Here is a 17458-nt window from a genome sequence, read left to right on the forward strand (position 1 = left end):
ATTACTATTCCAAAATACAGAGCAGTAGTTCTGACAAGAACATCACAACTCTCTGCAGGTTGCTTTTTTTCATACTTCCCCTGTACCCCAAGTGCCACTCAGCCCAAAGACCATTAACTGAACTCCTGCTCTCCAAAGACCCTTCAGACCCTTCTTTCATGCTTTCTAGGACCCAATTACACCTGTTCCACAATTAGCTTCCATCAGGTGAATGATGTTTCTCAACAGGTGATTTGTTTGAAGTTGCATCTACCTTGAAAGTTGGGGTTTTTTTTGTTGTTGTTTTTTGTTTGTTTGTTTGTTTTGTTTTGTTCAAAGTGCTCTGTTTGGATAGACATCCACTGTTTGTCTACTGTCAGCCCAGTAGACAAAGTCTACTACTGTCAACCCATATGCTTTGCTATGTCCTCTGGTAGAGGCAAACATAGTAAATAGGAGAAGCATCACATTACAGTGGAAGCTACAGGGACATGCAGCACTTGATCTGTCTGTGCTGCATGGCTTGTACAATAATGCACATTTTTGAGCCTGAGATAGCCTCAGACAGACTCATATAGACTAGGAGTTCTGTGTCTACCTTCTTGTGTGCCTGGCTAGTGAGCACACTGTTAGTCTATCAATCAGAGTACTATCAGAGGTCGGGACAACTTCTGCATCCCAATCACGCTGTCACTCAAGAATCTGTGAGATTTGACCTCCCTCCTTTCCTCTGCTCATCAAGTCCCCCAGTAAAGGGACACTGTTCTGGTCAGTGCAACATCTTAAGCCTGCTATCTTGTCCCTGATTGTCATGAATACTGTGCAAAGCGCAGCAGACCACAGCCATCTAGGGGCTTTGTCTACATGGGCAGTGCTGCTGGCATCTTCTTACTACCTCATCGCGCTGCTCAGTGCATGACTACCCTCACCTTTGCAAGGCAGGCTGAAGTTAGATCACTGGTTACCTGAGCATGGCAGGAGTGGCTAAGCAGAGTCCCCGCAGCGAAGGGCTTAGGCAGCCTAGTGCAAACTCTAGTCTTTTAAGCAGGCTTGCGTGGCCGAGCACCTAAACATCAAATGCCTTTACCACACTATTATCATAACTCTTTCCTGTTCTTCACGCTGCTGTTCAGGAATCTGCTGCTGTGGGTTACTGAGGTCACGGAAGGGTGGAGTGAGACCTTTTAAAGACAGCTTGTTTGAGAGCAGGGAAGGCCTCCCAAAAACCAACAAAATATGCAATGCTACCAACGACCCTGGCTTCCCTGTGGAGAGACAGTTTTTAGATATTACTAGGTCAGGGATGTTTCCAGTTTGCTGCTAGGAGCCACAGAAAAAAAACAAAACATGTCAAACCCCTCCATATCCACAGTGTCAATAACTCATTGGCCAAAAGCTGAATTGTTACAGCTTGCTTCAAAGGGAACATTCTCCCTTATTTTAATATCCTTATGCCACATAGCAAAGCAAGCTCTTCTCTGCCCACAAAGTCTGCCTCCATGGGAGACCAGAGGCAACTTCTAGCCCAACATCTCAGCAAAACCCCACGTTCTACCAGACGAGCAGCTAGATAGAGTAGCAACAGCAGAAACAGCTCCTTCAGCAGTTCTGAGGCCAACAATACTAACAGAAACAAGGAGTGTGCAGAACTGAGACATAAAACGGCCCTAAAAAGATAGGCAACTTTCCCCTCCTCCCTTAAGCAGCCTGGGGCCAGTTACCAGAGTGTAGTTTCTGAAGGCAAATAGCTGCAAGATGAAGCTGCAGAAGACTGTTACAGACGGTCAGCAATGCTTCTGCTCAGTACACATTCGCACAGACGTAAGGACAATGCAAGCAGGCCTCGAAGGACAGTGCGAGGCAGGTTCAGCCCATCAGCAGGCCAGCAGAGTCGGCTCGATCCTTTGCTGCCTCACGGAGGGCACGCAGGGTACTTGCAGCACAGCAGAGGACGCGTGAGCAGGCCAAGGCAATGCCTCTCACGACTTACCACAGAAGATGACAAGAAAAATGGAAAATAAGGAGGGAAGGAACCAAAAAACCTGGTATCTTGGGGCAGCGCCCAGGAAGGCCCTGAGCTAGGGGTATATTGAGGGAGTAATAACATGAGCAAAGCTGAGCCCTGTAGGTTCAAAATCAACGTAGTAGAGACCATGGCTGTTCTGAATAATCAAACCAGCACTCACCTGTGAAAGAAACAGCTTCTCTTCATTACAGTGCTCCCTCTTGTTTAGGGAGCTGTGGGGTTGGCTAAAGTCTTGAGGGGAAGATGAGGGAGAGGGAAGAGAGTTTATTGGTATCACAGTAACAACATTATTACTGCACTGGAAACATACATCATTCACCACAAAGGTTCTCTCAGTGTAAGATCTTCCAGCCCCATGGGTTAGTAGCACTATGCCTACATAAGGTGTAGGTCATCGCATTCAATATCAGTACTACAGTAACTTTCAAAGACAATTATCCTAAACAAAACAGATGCAGAGATGTCAGAGGGAAACATATTTACAGTTACAGTGCAAATGGGATTGTCATGGTTGGCTTTATTAGCTAGCAGAAATTGCTCAAACTTTGTGCTACTGACCTCTTAACTACAGCAGACCAGGTCCAAGGCAGAAGGTGGAGTTGCAGGCACATCCAGGTAGGACATTTCTGAAATTTCTGCATAGTTCTAAAAGCTGCTCAATGTTTCAGTTAACATGCTTGGAAAATGCTAGGAGAAAGCCCTGGTAGCAAAAGCTAGTCTGGAATTATATGTGTTTTGAAGACTTTTCCTTTGTAGACTCCACCTGGAAAGGCAAAGTCTTTCTGAGACCCAAGCTGTGTTTGGTCTCTTGGACACACAGTTCTGTGATGATTCTATGGGAACTGTTTTTGATCATACCCCATGGACAAGGCCGGGACCCTCCATAATTAACAAACTATTACAGCTGGGTTTAAAGAGCCAAAGAGATTAGTAGGAAAAGTAACACCACCTGTGTTGCTTGGAAAGGATAGGGGAACTTTAATGTAACAAACATGCTTGCCATGGGTTATGCTTCTAAGACTCCATGTACATTCAAACTCTCAAGTCATGTGAGAATACCAGGGAAAATAATTTAAAGTTCTATACTCTTTATAAGGTTACTGTCAAAAAAACTGGCACATCTACATAAGCTAAAGGGTAGTTTTCAAGGTACAGTTGCTTTTTCTGCCATTACAAGGCAGTTTGACCTAGAATTCTAAAAAAAAAAAAAATTTAAAAAAAATCAATCATGTCAAGTTTCAGATGTTAACAGGATAAGTAGCAATAAAATTAGGCATATATTTCTATGGACGTAACAGTCCATATATGCACTAGAGCTCACACAAAGTAAACTTTGTTTCTCTTCTGAATTTTGCTAACACTGCTCCTAGCACAGTATGGAAAAGGCCCCGCACTCCGCAAGGCAACATCAAGTCCTTAGTTTGTCTGTGTCCCGTTGACAGGGCTGTCAGAGCGACAGGAGACCCACTGCTTGACGTAGCTCCGTGGAAAGTCCTCCCCCTCCTGCTCAAGAGGGAGGGACCCACAGTTGGTCTGACCGTTCTGCTCAAATTCACAGTCAACAGGACTCCCACAGTCTGAGTCCACAAAGCCACTGTCAATAGTGTCCAAGTCTACACAGATCATAGGGTAACTGTCACCAGGTCTTGCAGTGTGAGGGAAGAAGTCATAGGAGCCTTCACTGTAGGAAACACTTTCACCATCAGGAGAAGGCAGAGAACCTGGATTTTCCAAATCCCAGTGATGAGGCTGCAAGCAAAGGGCTTCTAGGATGCTCCCCACTCCTCCTTCCAAAGTCCCTTCTACTTGCTGGTGGGCTAGGACATTTGTACTCCTCAGATGATCTGTGGAAACGGAGCCTGAAGCAAGTATTTTGTCCTGTGTGCTCAGGTCAGCCAGATGCAAGTCACTGGATATCTTTCTGTCTTCATCATCAATGTTCACCTTGGGGTAACCAGTTTCTCCAGCACTCCTACCTTCCTCGCTGGTATGCTCATGTCCCCTGTACACACGGTTACAGTTGCACTGGCAGTTACAAGGTGTAAATTCATCAGCCACAGTCACAGTATCAATGGACAAGTGCCCGTACGACTGGTCCCTTGTCCCACTGCTACTGTTCACACTAGACAGCAGGGACTGGCTATCCTGACCTGGGGCAGTCAGGCAAGACATGCAGGGCTTACAAGGCAGATCTTTCCTCAGCTCATGCAGCTCCTCCTCTGACGTGCCATTGGAAGGACGCCTGGTGTAAACTTCTAGGACTTCTGGAAGGACTATTCCCCATTCAAAGAAATCGAGGGTCATTTTCGTGTGGGATGCACCAACCCACTTCTACGTACAAGGATGTACAGGGAGGGTGGGGGAGGTGGGGGGAGAGAGAGAGAGAGACGGGTTAGTGTCATCAGGTTTGTGGTTCCACAGAAATGACCAAAGCTCTTACGCTTTTAGAGGCAAAGTCAAACTCTAAAATCACTGACTCATCCAAAATAGCAGGGTATGAGATCCTATTATTACCAGACACAGGCAGCTGCAGGAGAACTGACTCAAGTAATTGAAAATAATTAGCTCTGAGAGGTTTGCATGGCTTTGCAGTTTTCTTTATGCTGCAAGGAATGCCACTGCCCATAGCAGCATTCCTTTGCGCATCAGCCAGAGGTCCCAACCCAAGCCGTCAAGTCTCCCCTGCCATCTTGTTCTGGATGCTGCTTCTCTCAGGAAGGATAGTCGGCTTCTCCCCCTGTGTGCTGCATCTGCACCCAGCACACACATAGCCCTGCTCTGTCACTTCCCTCACCTCTCTTCCCTGGGAAGGGGTCAGGGCAAGGCTTCTCGCAATCTTCTGTATGCAACCATGCCCCAGACCAGTCTTTGCTCCCACAGTGTCAAGAAAGAAGCAGAGGTAGGCAGGGGATAGGGACCTCAAAGAGCTGTAGACACCACCTGCCGCAAATAACACTTACTCAGACGATTAGGGAATGCCACACATTGAATCTTGCCCTTCTGTATCACCATTAGTATTTCATTCTGCCCTGTGCCATGTGTTATCTCTAGATCATGAGCCCCTTGCATTCAGTCACATCTGGGAGTAAAGGCACCTCTGGGTTTCTCTGATCAAAGTAAACTTTCTCCGAACAAAGTAAAAATTTCTGTTCTTTTTGGAGAAGTCACTGAATCAGACACTCAGATCACAGCACATTTCAGGCACGTGCCACTGACGAATGCCAGTAAGTCCTGCTAGAAGATTCAGCAGTCCAGAGGCTGGGCACAGCGCAGACGCAAGACTTGGTTCTGCTCCCTGTCTGACACTTGCCCAATGGCCAAGGTGGGTCAAAGCTCTTCTAAGTGCACCGCTTTCTGCTTTGTATAAAGTAGGTAACAACACTGAGCTTCATAAACTCTGTGAAGGCTTCTGACAGAGTGCTACATGAGAGCTGGGTGTTGCCACAGCTGTCAGACTGCCTTAATCGTATCAGCTTCTTGTCCCAAACTGCACTCAGCATAACTAGACATGAGCAAAGTATTTGGGAAGAGAACAGCGTGACACAGCTTATTACCCTCTGACACAGAGCATGGAAAAAAATCTTTACAGAAGAAAGCACCAAGTCTATTTTAATTTATTTTTAACCTAAGCTACAAAGAGCTCATTATTAAAACTCTAATGGACAGAAAGGCACCTAAGGTGCAAAAGACTATTTGACGAAACAGCAGGAAATCCCTTTCTTAGAATTGAGTAGGCAGAATATTTCCTATTCCCTCTTGACAGTTCTTTGCAAATTCCTGCCCAACATGAATCTAAGGACCCATGTACACACAAGAGTGAGTGATGTTCCTCTGCTTTCCCTTCTCTTTTTATGTCTTAACTTTTCCTCTAACATTTTCACTGCTTCCTACCCAATCCAGGACTAGTGTAATCTGCTGATCATTATTCACAGACATTACCTAACCGCTTGCTTTGATGCAGGCAGGATGCAGTTGAATGAGCCCTACATCAATTGGTTTCTTGCCAGCCGAAAATGACGAGTCTGTTCACATACTAGTGATGTCACCACATCCTCTGACACCCCTGTCTGTGCATCTTGTGCTGTGGCTGTGTGGGCAACTACTGCTTTAATCTGCAAATTTATCAAGAAGTAACTCAGGTTTAGCAATTGAGGCTCATTCCCTTCCCAGCAGCACTGAACTGCCTAACTAGAAACTAGCAAGAATGTAATTGCCACAGAACAGAGAAGCCTACGGCTTCACCCCAAGAGGAGCGTGGCTCTTGGCACGCGAGGGGCTTTCGCTTCCACTGTGAGCACTAGCCTGTGACTCTCAGGAATTCCCACACTGAGTCCACCTGGTCCTGGTTCCCTTCCCTGAGGAAAATGCCACCTGCCTCACAAGAGGATGCAAGTACCCCTCTGGTGCAGATATGGGAAGCCATAATAGGGCTGAAAGAGGAAGGCAGGAAGTGAAACAGTCACTGCAGGCTTCAGCTTGAAGGGCACCCATCCAACACCACTTGCTTAACCTACTTGCAAGCATCAGCCATGCAGCAGTGGGAAAGTACATGAAGATCATTAGGGCCCAGCTGCTGTCCCTCTCCCAGAGGGTCTAAGAAAAAGCAGAAACAAAAAGCAGACACTGAAGTGCCTCTGATCAGTGCTGCTGTAACAACAGCAACTTGTTCAGAAAGAGGCGGCACTTTTACAGTTTGACAATGGCATTGTGAGTTGCTCTTCAGCTTAATATAACCATTATTTATGGAAGCTCAATGTTCTTTTACTTTTGTATCCTGAGAACTCCAGCAAACTCTGAAGTCTTTGCAAGCCATTTTGTCACAGAAGCAAGTTTGACTGGTGTTAAATGAGAAGAGCATTTGGGGAGGCTAGGCAAAACTACTCAAAGACACTTCCTTCATAGGGAGACAGCTACTGTCCCATCACACAGCAGTTATTTGCCCCCAAAGCTCTCGCCATCTTTCCAGGATGATATGCATAGCTATTGTCTTTGTGAGTGACTCTTCAGAGAGTACTACAAGGCTTAATGTTGAGCTCGTGTCACTGCAGAGGCTGGAGTGGGAGATCTGGCTCTATAATGAAGTCTTCTCCATGGCCTTGATGGCAGCATGGGACAGGAGCTTTGGAAAAATCCCAGTTACTGTCCTAGTATCCCTTTGTCCACTCCCTTCAGGTTCCCAGGCTTCACAGGTCACATATGAGCTCAGCTCACCCACTGAGACAGCACCTACAGGGGATAAGCAGCACAGACATGACACAGGCCTTCGTGGCACGGAAGAGACACTGGAGAGCTCTGGTCCTTATATCTGGAGCTGTTTGGCCTTCCCTTGAGATAGACTCCCCCTCCCACAGCCCTAATGAGAATCCCTCGCTCAGGATACCATGATGAGCCTTTTAGTTTAACTTTGTCACATGCTCCACCCACTTGTGTAGCCCATTTAATACCTTGAAGTCTCCATTATGCACCAGGTAGAGAGGTTTGAAAAAGGGAGCAGGGTCTGGGATGCAAGCCATCTTCTTCCACAAGCTGGAAGAGAAAAGAGAAAGGCTTTGGGATTAAGCACACATTACAGGTGCAAAGCAAAGCATCTCTGGATCCAATTCAAGCAGCTGAAATCACCTGCCCAGCCTCACCGGCCTCACAAGTTAGCAAGTGGCTGAGGATCCAAGGATGACTTGTGCTTCAGAGCCACCTAATGGCCTTTCTTGTGAGCCTCACAGGAGGTGGGGCCCCAGCCCTCAGGGCTTGCACACACAATATTCACGCTAAGGAAAGACGTTCCATTTTTTTCCTTCCTGGAAAAGCACCAAGTACTGGAAATGCACTTCCCCTCAGGCTGGGCTGGCTCGTGGTCTGCACCTGCAGGCCAGAACTCTGCCCCGTGCGCTTCTTCTGTGGCCGTGGGCTGTGCCAGCCCTGCTGCTGCACCAGCCCAGCGCCCTCTTTAGCAGCATGCACCCCATCCCTCTGCAAGGGCACGTGACTCTCCAAAAGGGGGAGAGACCGCCAGCCAGCGTTCAGGGAGAGCCTGTGTCAGCTTTGGAAAAGGGGCTCTCATCTGGCAACTGCAGAGCACAGACAGGACCAGGAGAACAGCCCAGGAGGCTGGGTGGCCTCTGCTCAGTCCCCATGTGCCATTGTCTTGTCACAACCAGCTGAACGGCAGCAGAACCCCAGAGAAAAGCAAGGTGCTCTTGGCAGTACACCAGCTGGGGACCATACTTTGCTGGCCCTCACAGGCCCACGGCTGTGTCTGTGCATGGCTATACATGATGCAAAGAAGGCTGCATGTGAACACCTCGTCTTTAACAAGACAGAATAGGAATCACAGAATCACAGGGATTGGAAGGGACCGCTGGAGACCACCTAGTCCAAGCCCCCTGCCAAAGCAGCTTCACCTGGAGCAGGCTGGACAGGAATGCATCCAGGTGGGTTTTCAGTATCTACAGAGAAGGAGACTCCACAGCTTCTCTGTGCAGCCTGTGCCAGTGCTCTGCCACCCTCAAAGTAAAGAAGTTTTTCCTTGTGTTCAGATGGAATTTTAGAGAGTATTTACTCCAGCTTCCTGAAGCATTCTTACCTCCGCTGTTTGGCCAGAAATGTTGTGATTGAGGCAGTGATTGCCACGACAACACCAAACACCAGCAGCCATCCCATGCCTGCCGTAGGTGTCACTGCTGGAGAAAGAGACAGGGTCATTCAGGCTCACCTTGCATTTGTGCCCTGGCCAATAAGCAGGAGATCATGAGGAGACACCCTCGATTTCTACCCTAGACTTTCTTTTAGGGACACGGAGGCTGTCACCTGGGGCCCAGCATTCCAGACACAAGGTCTGAATGTGGATGCTCAGAGAAGACTGCACCAATGAAAGGAGCAGTGCATCAGCTGCCCTACAACCCGGCTGCACCACAGACCAACAGCCAACATGTTTGGGGCAGGACAGCTCCCTGCTACAAAGATCCCTGGTGTTTCCATCTCCTCCTGGTTTAGGGACACCTTCACAGATGATTGATCCATGAAGCGAAAAGAGAACGCAGCTGTCCAGAGACATGTGAGGAAGTGTGGACTTGATGAGTGCATGTGGACTGCTCTCTGCCTGTGGTGGAAAAGATGCACCTCTGAGACCCAGAACTCAGATAACCCTTAGCAAATGGAGCCTGACCCTGCTGCCATAGTTCGAGCTGCAGATCAGTGAGAGCAGGGAAGCTCAGCACACACTGCTGACATTGACCACAGTCATCCTGCCCTGCTCTATTTGAACAAAGACTCTCTATTTTCATAGCCTCTGTTCCACCATGACAAGCACCAGTGTACTTCTGTGCATAAGGTACTGTGCAATCCCTGTGGAGTGGGAGTGGTGGCTACCAAACAAAACACGCATGCCCAGCATGGCCAAACATCAGAGTCCATACACAGAACTTAGCCCTGAGAGCAGAATCCCCTCTCCCCTCAGCTAAAGTCAATACCAAGCCCCAGTAGTGGAGGCACCTCTACTAGATCTTCCCCCGTTTCTGAAAGCTGGAAGCAGGACCCTGGATGTTTGACACTGGAAAGGAAGCTAGAGGCTACACTCCTGCTGTGGCATCCAAACTTACGGCCAACCCCACCAAACCCTCTTCCCATGGGCCATGCTGTGAGGTGGGCTTTGCAGCGCAGTGAGGAGGTCAGTACAGACAGCACATATCAGCCCAGGCCTGGGGTTCATGTACTCAGTAAGCAAGCCAAAAATGCCTGTCTTTGCTAGACTATTTAGAATTTGTTCTAATTAATTAGATTTGATTAGAGTTCTGGAAGCATTCTCTGACATTGGACCAACTGGAGGGGCAAGGAGAGCTGGTAGTATGTACCGGCAGGGCTGGTTTTCAGTGTCAGCGGAGGACTCCATTCACTCCAAAATCCACGGTAGCCAGTGTGTTCTCGGGGCCTGGCTCTCACTTGGAATTCATAATCAGTGTTTGCCTGAAGTTCCCATGGCAGGATCACCAGTGTCCGTTTATCTTCATGGACAGCTTTAGTCTTCTGGGTCTGTGAACAATTAAACACCAAACACTCAGGGCTGGAGTGACTGCTCCCACCTTACCCCCACTCCTGTACACTGAGGAGCCCTGCAAGGTAGTCTCCTCTGCTTTCATATTGTTTCTGCAAGGCCATGCTCTGGCTGGTCAGTGGCTACATGGAACCCTGGGATCCTTCCATGCAGGGCAGCACGAGAAGCAAACAAATCATTAGCCTTCCCCACAGGGTCTAGTACTTCTCAAACAGCTTCTGCTTCTCGATTCTTTTTTCAGTTTTGCATGTTTACAGGCCAGGCAAGCAAAGAGACACCTTTTCTAAACCATGAAAACCCTTCTTTCACACTGGTGCTTCTGTCCTGGTTGTACTGGCCTCCTCTTTGCTGGTACATCCTACTTGATGGTAAACTGACATCTCACTTACCTCCCAGGTGTCGGTCCTTCTCTTGTAACGCAGCTGATATTCCAGCTCCTCATTCAAAAAGTAGAAAGCAGGGTTCTGGTAGATGGTTTCCCAAGAAATATTGTAACCCTCTGAGAACACAGCGGTCAGATTGAACGGAGGCTGTGGTTTGACTGAAAGACAGGATGGTGTTACCCTTCGTAACATTACTGCAGACAAGAGATGGCCCAGCACGGTATCAGCAATACAGAGCAAGTAGGGAGCAAAATTGCCCTGGCAGGGGTGGGCCTTCCTACATAGGACAACATCCACAACTTTCCTGCCTCTCAGGCTGAGCAGTCCTGAGCTATGCACAGATCAGCAGTATAGTGAAGTCAGGCCCACATTTATCTTAATATGCCTTCTGCCTATCTCTGAACCTCCTCGTCACCTAAGGAGCAGGAGAAGACAGCACAAGGGGCTAATACCTCCTGGGAGATGTAAAGAGTAGAGCACCTTGTTATTCTCATGACGTAGGAAGGCTCTGCGTAGTCATAGTCCCTTGCACAGTAGGGAAATACCCCTCAATGTAACAGAGACTCCAGGAAAAGTTGAGGTTAGTGGACACTGCATAAACCTGGTGCAAATGCTGGTGTCATAAATGCCTAAAACACAAGCTTTTGTATCTGCTGTAGGGTGCTTTCATATATCGAAAAGCAGTAATTCACAAACCCCAAGTACTAGTCTGCAGGGTCTGTCACGGAACTATGACACTTCTGTATGGGGACATCTAGGAGACATGCAAAGCACCGCTACCCGATATATAGTCTGTCAGTGGAGGCAAGGGGCTTTCCTGAGATGTTATGGCATTTGTCAAAAAGATGACACTTCTCATGTAAAGTTTAATTTCAGAAGAATCTGAGTAGAAAAATCCTTTTTCATATGCCCATGTAGTACCCGTCTGCCTGGCTAACCACCCCTTTTCTTCACAGTTTGCTGCACAAATCAGAACGCACCAGCATTCCACCAAGTCAACTATATGATTGCACTCAGTTTTCCTGTCATGCAGAAGAAATGGTTAGGAATTGCCCCAGAAAGGGGAAGCGCCATGTCCATTGTGTCTGAGACAGCTTGTGCCACCCACAATAATGTCATGTTGGTTCAGGTGTCCACTGCAATAGCCTCCTGGGACTCCTGCGAGGACATTTGTGGCATTTGCAATTAAAGCAATTCTTCCTGCCCTTTAGATTCTAGCCAAGAACGAACGCTTGCATAGAGTAGGTATGAGACTGGTCTAAGGTGGAAATTTATCACCTCCTGCTTCATGGGGAAAAGGGATTTTCCCATGAAAAGGCTGGGACCAAGCTAGCTCTAAGCTCAGCCTCAGGCATAAATGTTTCTGTAGTTTATAATAGCAAAAATAAGAGCACAATGCTCTGTGTAGATGAGTGCACACCAAACATAGCCCCCCACCACTGGCTGCCATGCTCACTCCTTGCCCAGACTATCCCAGGAGGTAGACATAAGGTCAGACAGTATTTATCAAATCCACCATTTTTGTACTTACTGTTATCTGCCATATAAAAGTCTTTGGAAATCACATGCTGCCTATCAGCTATCTCTGTAACATCCACCTGGACTTTGAAATCTGCCAGAAGTACAGTCATGTCCACAGTGCACACGTACTGTGTGTGACTGGTGTTCCTGGACAATTGCAGGAGACTGCAGGCAGCCACGGTATTTTCTGGTTCTTCCTCAGGAACCCTAAAACCACCGAAACAAACAAACAAGTCAACATCTACCACGTGCTGTAGGTGGACTAATCCATTGCTGACCAGGCATAAAAGTTAATAAGAAAAAAAAAAGAGGCAACATGTTCAAATAAAAATTTATCTTTGAACTTTGACAGATTTTTTCCCCCCTTCTATTTGCTCAGCTTAGTATCTTTGAGAGAAGTCGGAAAGTGATGCTGAAGTGTTTGTGGAAAGGAGAGGTGTTCACCAGGGCTGCACGGCCCAGGACAGCACCCACTTCCTTGCTGGGGCAGAAGAGCAGCCATACGGGGCTCAGACAAGCTGCGTGAGCCCTCAGCGCACGCAAATCCACTGTTAACAGCAGCAAAGGGGCAAGGTGTTCCCAGGGCAGGAGAGAAAACAATGGCAAGGAAGCCAGAGTCAGCGTAGCAGTCAGCGGGCACAGGAACCAGGGGTCCTTTACTAGGGGAGAAGCCAGTTGATATCAGGAGTGTGAAGTACCAAGTAAAAATCAGCATGGCAGCAAGAACAAGAATTCTACCTAGCGAAGGGGACAGAAGGACACCACTGTGCTATGGCCACGTTATGAGCACTGCACTGTGCTCATCCTACTGAGACGTACCACGTTGCAGTGAGGTTGTATGAACTGGCACCCAAGTCATTTCTCAGGATACAGGACAGGGTCTGTACATAGTCCACAAAACAAGTGAGGTTTTCACAACATGTAGCTGTAGGTTGGGAAAGAGAAAACACAATTATCAACTCCCACGATGAAGCAAGCTGTATTTTATATGAACATACACAGTCCTCAGGGCTCCCACTGAAGGGAACAGACCGCTCTGTGCCAGCTCCCCTGAAAGTCTCTGGTCTTGGAGCATAAGATGTGTTCCATCTCTACAGGGAGGCAAGTCATTGACAGTAAGACAAGTGTCCAAAAAAAAAAAAAAAATCTATTAGAGATTCTGTGGCAGCAAATGGCGTGCCAAAATACCAGGGAATGCCCAAACTGTGACTGAATTTTCAAACTTATCTCTGTCTCCTCTTACACAGTCACATATTGTTTCTGCAGGAGTCCTAGCTTATCGAGCAAGAGAGGCATGATTACCCAATCAGAAACTGTGGCATATTCAAACATTTTAATGATGCCACTTCCTAAATTGAGTACTGTTCTTTGCTAGTCTAGTTTTCATTTTATGAAATCTACACGGCACTTTGCACATGTAAAAAAATTGGTGCTTTAGTAATTCTTTCTTTACCATTCTCTCTGCTTACTATTTTCTACAGCTTGATATCTGCAGCGTCAATACTTTTCATGTCCAGCTCCAGAGGCTTGGAATGTGCTTTTCATGGAATTTCAGCAAAAAAAATATTGCAAATTTGTAATTACTATATTTTCCACAAATCATTCTGTTACTAAAGTGATAGGTACAATTTATTAGTCACTTAAACTGAAACAGACTTTTAAAGAGAACTTGAGAGGCAATTGTAGAATTTACACCGGCCGTTAAGAAAATTAGCTAACTTGAAACTGACCACAAAGCAGCATTTATGCTCTTCTAATTGTTCTGCAGGAGCTCTGCTCACGTATTGCTATGTGATAAGTGCTGTACAAAAGCACTGTTGTTCTGTGCATAACACACGTAAGTTATCTCCCGGGATTCCGAGGCAGGGAAGAGGGCAGTACAGAGAGAAATGTCTGCACTGGCAACTCCTGTCCTGACAGCATCTTGGGCTGACAAGAGCCACCACTATTACACTAGAAATAACAGCGAGGGAAGGCCTGTAGGAGACGCAGCGTGCCGTGCTGGTGCAAACCATACCTGCTACAGTGACTATTCATCCCTTACGCATACAGTATCGCCCCTTGTTGATGGGAATAAAATTGTCATCATCTGGGGGAAGACCTCAAGGTTGTTACATCCATGCTTAAATCAAGCATGGGTCCTCCCCTGTCATCAGGACTGACCCCAGCCTGATGGGAACGTGCTACTTCGCGGCCATCAGGCACCCAAATCCTCTGATGCTAACCATGTTCACCTCCCTTTGTCATTCTGCTGCTTGCATGCCTAGAGAAGCTGCACCCCCTGCTTCCTACCTTCCCTTTGTGTTCAGAAGAGGTGTTTGCATAAGATGAAAGCAGGCCTGCATGATATGCTACAACCACAATACCTGATTTTACAGTTAAAGAGAATGCTCTGTGCAGAGAACAATCAACGTGGAATGTAGGAAATGTGTGCATTGATGGACCAGAAACATCTCTTCCACCCTCTGGGTCAAATAGTCCTCACAAACAAGCTGTCTCCGTGTTTACAGTCACAACGCACAGCAGGCATGTCCAGTGGAGGGTGCAGACTAATTCTAGACCAGAATAAGTTCAAAGGAAAAGAAAGTCCAACTGTTTCCCACTGACCTTACTCATCACAAAAGCTTCTTCCTAGTCCCATTGCATCAGAGCACACGCTGCTCTCCCTGAATGAGCTGTGGGCAGCACTCAGATTTGTGCACAAGACCCCCCACCCCACAAAGGTTCAGGGTGGCGACAGAAGAAATTTGGGGATGCTTGCAACAGCCTGGGCCCAAGGGTGTACATATGCTTTACTAAACGGTAAGTGATTCAAATTATGTGGTTGTCACTTTGTTTCATTTTGACTTTTTCATTTCACACTGATTTCAGAATTTTGCTCTAAATTTTCATTAAGTTTTATCTTTTCATTTTGAACCCTCAATAGGCTCTTCTGAGGGCACTGGTACAAGCGCCGTTTGTTCCAGAGTCCTGAACAACATACTTATTCTCCTACAAAAATGGTGTTTTAAAACCCTTGCTTTCCTTTAGAGAGGGCAGCAAGCATTAATAAGTTAATAAGCATTGCTAATTAGCATTATTCTATGCTATTATGTTAATCAGTCAAATGGACTACTATTCCTTGGTAGCTGGTAAGCTGTGAGTATATCTCTGGGCAAGAATACGTTAACAAAATTAAGTAGAAGACAGCTTTTTACTGGGAAGGGAATAATTAAGTGTCCTAAATCCAGTTAGATCTAGGATGAATTGTCTATCCTCGGCAGCTTCAGAAACAGAAATCAAATACTTTTAACAATAAGATCTACTTTGGTCCAAACTGAAATTAGTACAGGGTAATTCCCTGGCTTGTGTTACACAAAACTCAGACCAGGCATCACGATAGTCCTGTACAGCAGGAATTAATCTCTTCTGCTAATTTTGGTTTGGAGCAGGTCCAATGCTCTGCCTAGAAGCAGCGTGTAAAATGCTAAACTTGCACCTGTTCCCTGCAGACACTGTTGTCGCTGCCTTTTTCTGTCCAGCTGACCTGTTCGGAAAGTCAGCTCTGAGTCAGCTTAAGCTTGCACGGTGGGTAGGAACCAGCCAGAAAGGGGGAGTGACTGTCTGCACAGCGCAGTCCTCTGCAAAGGGGCTCAGACCAGGAGACATTCGCTCCACCGTCCCTGGCTGGCCTGCCAAGAGCGGCCATAAGACCTGGGTATATCCTGGTCTTGGCCACCAGAACTTTTCCTATGGCAAAGTTTGGGGTTTTTTGGGGGGGGTGAGGGTGAGAGGGTGGAATCCTACTCTAATGTCAACAGGAGACATTTCAATGCAAGGCAGACACTACCTCTGCACTCTCCCCACTGGTGCAGCTCCCTGGGGTGGTATCCAGCCTGGCTGAGCTCTGCACCTTCTTGTGTCTGTCCTCCACTGCCCATGGAGCCTCTTCCATAATTCGTTATCCTATGGAACCCTCTCCCCTGGTACCCCATCTTGTGCTTGCTGTCCCACGGCAACCTTGTGCCAACGCACATCTCAGCAGAGCCTGTGCCAACAGCCACCAAGATAAACCCTGTGGGGGTACGGCCCGGAAGAGATATCTGGAAACTTACTGTACTGGAATAAAAGGAAGAAGGGAATACTCTGGAGCCACAGTTTGTTCCTCATGTTGGTTCTGACTGGATGTCCTAGGAAAAAAAAAAACAAACTAACTTAAAAAAAACCCAAACAACCAATTAAAAGCTCAGCTCAGCCATATGCTGAAGGTTGAGGGGGAATTAGGGGAATTAATCTTGCTTTCATTTACATGTCTAAAAGTAAAATGCCTGATTTAGGCAAATCATCTCAGCTCTCCTGTATGTATCTACTCCATGGGCTGTGGGGGGGAGGGAAGACCAACACTCCTGCCAGCTGGCCATAAACCTGGTCAGTGAGATCCCCGCTCCTCGCCAGCAGCTTGTGCACAGAGAAAGCAGCAAAGTGGCGCAGCCTCAGTCTATCCATGCAACAGGAAGGCACTTGGGTTAAGTGCTAACCCATTTTTTTTTCATTGGTTTCCTGCAACTAGAAATGGCTTGCAACTAGGAGAAGTGACATTGCTGTGGCTTAAGCAACTGTACAGTAAATTAGTCAAATAGACTCCGAATGTCACTGTGGGTTTGTATGAGCAAGGTTTGTGAAACTCATTGATTTGGCCTACCCATGGTTAAATAAGCATGGAATACCTAGTTAAGGGACTCCAGGAAGGCAGACCAGACAAAAAAAAATAAAATACCCACAACAGCCTCCCATGTGGCACAGAAGAGAATGATGTACAGCACTCACTTCAGGGGAAGGCTGTTCTGATGCAGCTTGGTGAAGAGAACCTACAGGAAAGTTTTCAGAGCAGAGGACAGCAGGATGTTTACAACAATATGAGGAAACAGCATCACATACAAATGACTGCTCAGCCCACAGCCCCTGCTCCAAGACCAGGTCTCGAGCCACATAACACATTAAGGCTGTGTTTTCACAGTATTTAACATTTACAGAAACACACAGATGCGCACAGAAAGACTTAAAATGAGCTCCCTGCAGAGTATTGGCTGTTGATACTCACTACAGATTTCAGCACTGTTTTCTCAAGCTGTTCTGAAATGGGCTAGGCTGCCTGGGGACAAGACTTTGGAGAAGCAACCTGTGTTATTTTGGGGACGTACTTCTGTTGGCAGCAAGTTGCAAGGATGCATAGACAGCAGGGAGAGCCCACATGCCATGCCAACACTGTCAGCGGCCGGGCACGCAGGAGTGTCTCTGCAGAGCCCCAGAGCTCTGCAAAACCCCCTGCACGGGATTGCACAGAAGCACCTGTGAAAGTGATACGGATGAAGACTGGGCAGGAAGCTGCAGCCACCAAAAGATACCCAGAGCTCCTGGCAGGGCCTTGCGCAGGTCATAGAATCACAGAATGGTTTGGGTGAGAAGGGACTTTTAAAGGTCATCTAGTCCACCCCCCCGCAACGAGCAGGGACATCTTCAACT

At 47.2% G+C, this 17458-nt stretch overlaps 1 protein-coding gene across 1 annotated transcript; it reads right to left on the minus strand.

The window, feature by feature from the left end:
- Positions 1-3272: 3272 nt before the first annotated feature.
- Positions 3273-16105, minus strand: IL21R (interleukin 21 receptor; the record flags this gene model as incomplete). Its single annotated transcript, XM_082490471.1, has 8 exons — positions 3273-4336; positions 7450-7531; positions 8586-8679; positions 9853-10030; positions 10442-10593; positions 11967-12163; positions 12776-12881; positions 16051-16105. The coding sequence occupies 8 exons, from the start codon at positions 16103-16105 to the stop codon at positions 3422-3424; spliced, it is 1779 nt and encodes a 592-aa protein (XP_082346597.1). The 3' UTR covers positions 3273-3421.
- Positions 16106-17458: the final 1353 nt, after the last annotated feature.

Source organism: Vanellus vanellus, assembly GCF_965231255.1.
Source record: "Vanellus vanellus genome assembly, chromosome: 14".
Lineage (NCBI taxonomy): Eukaryota > Metazoa > Chordata > Aves > Charadriiformes > Charadriidae > Vanellus > Vanellus vanellus.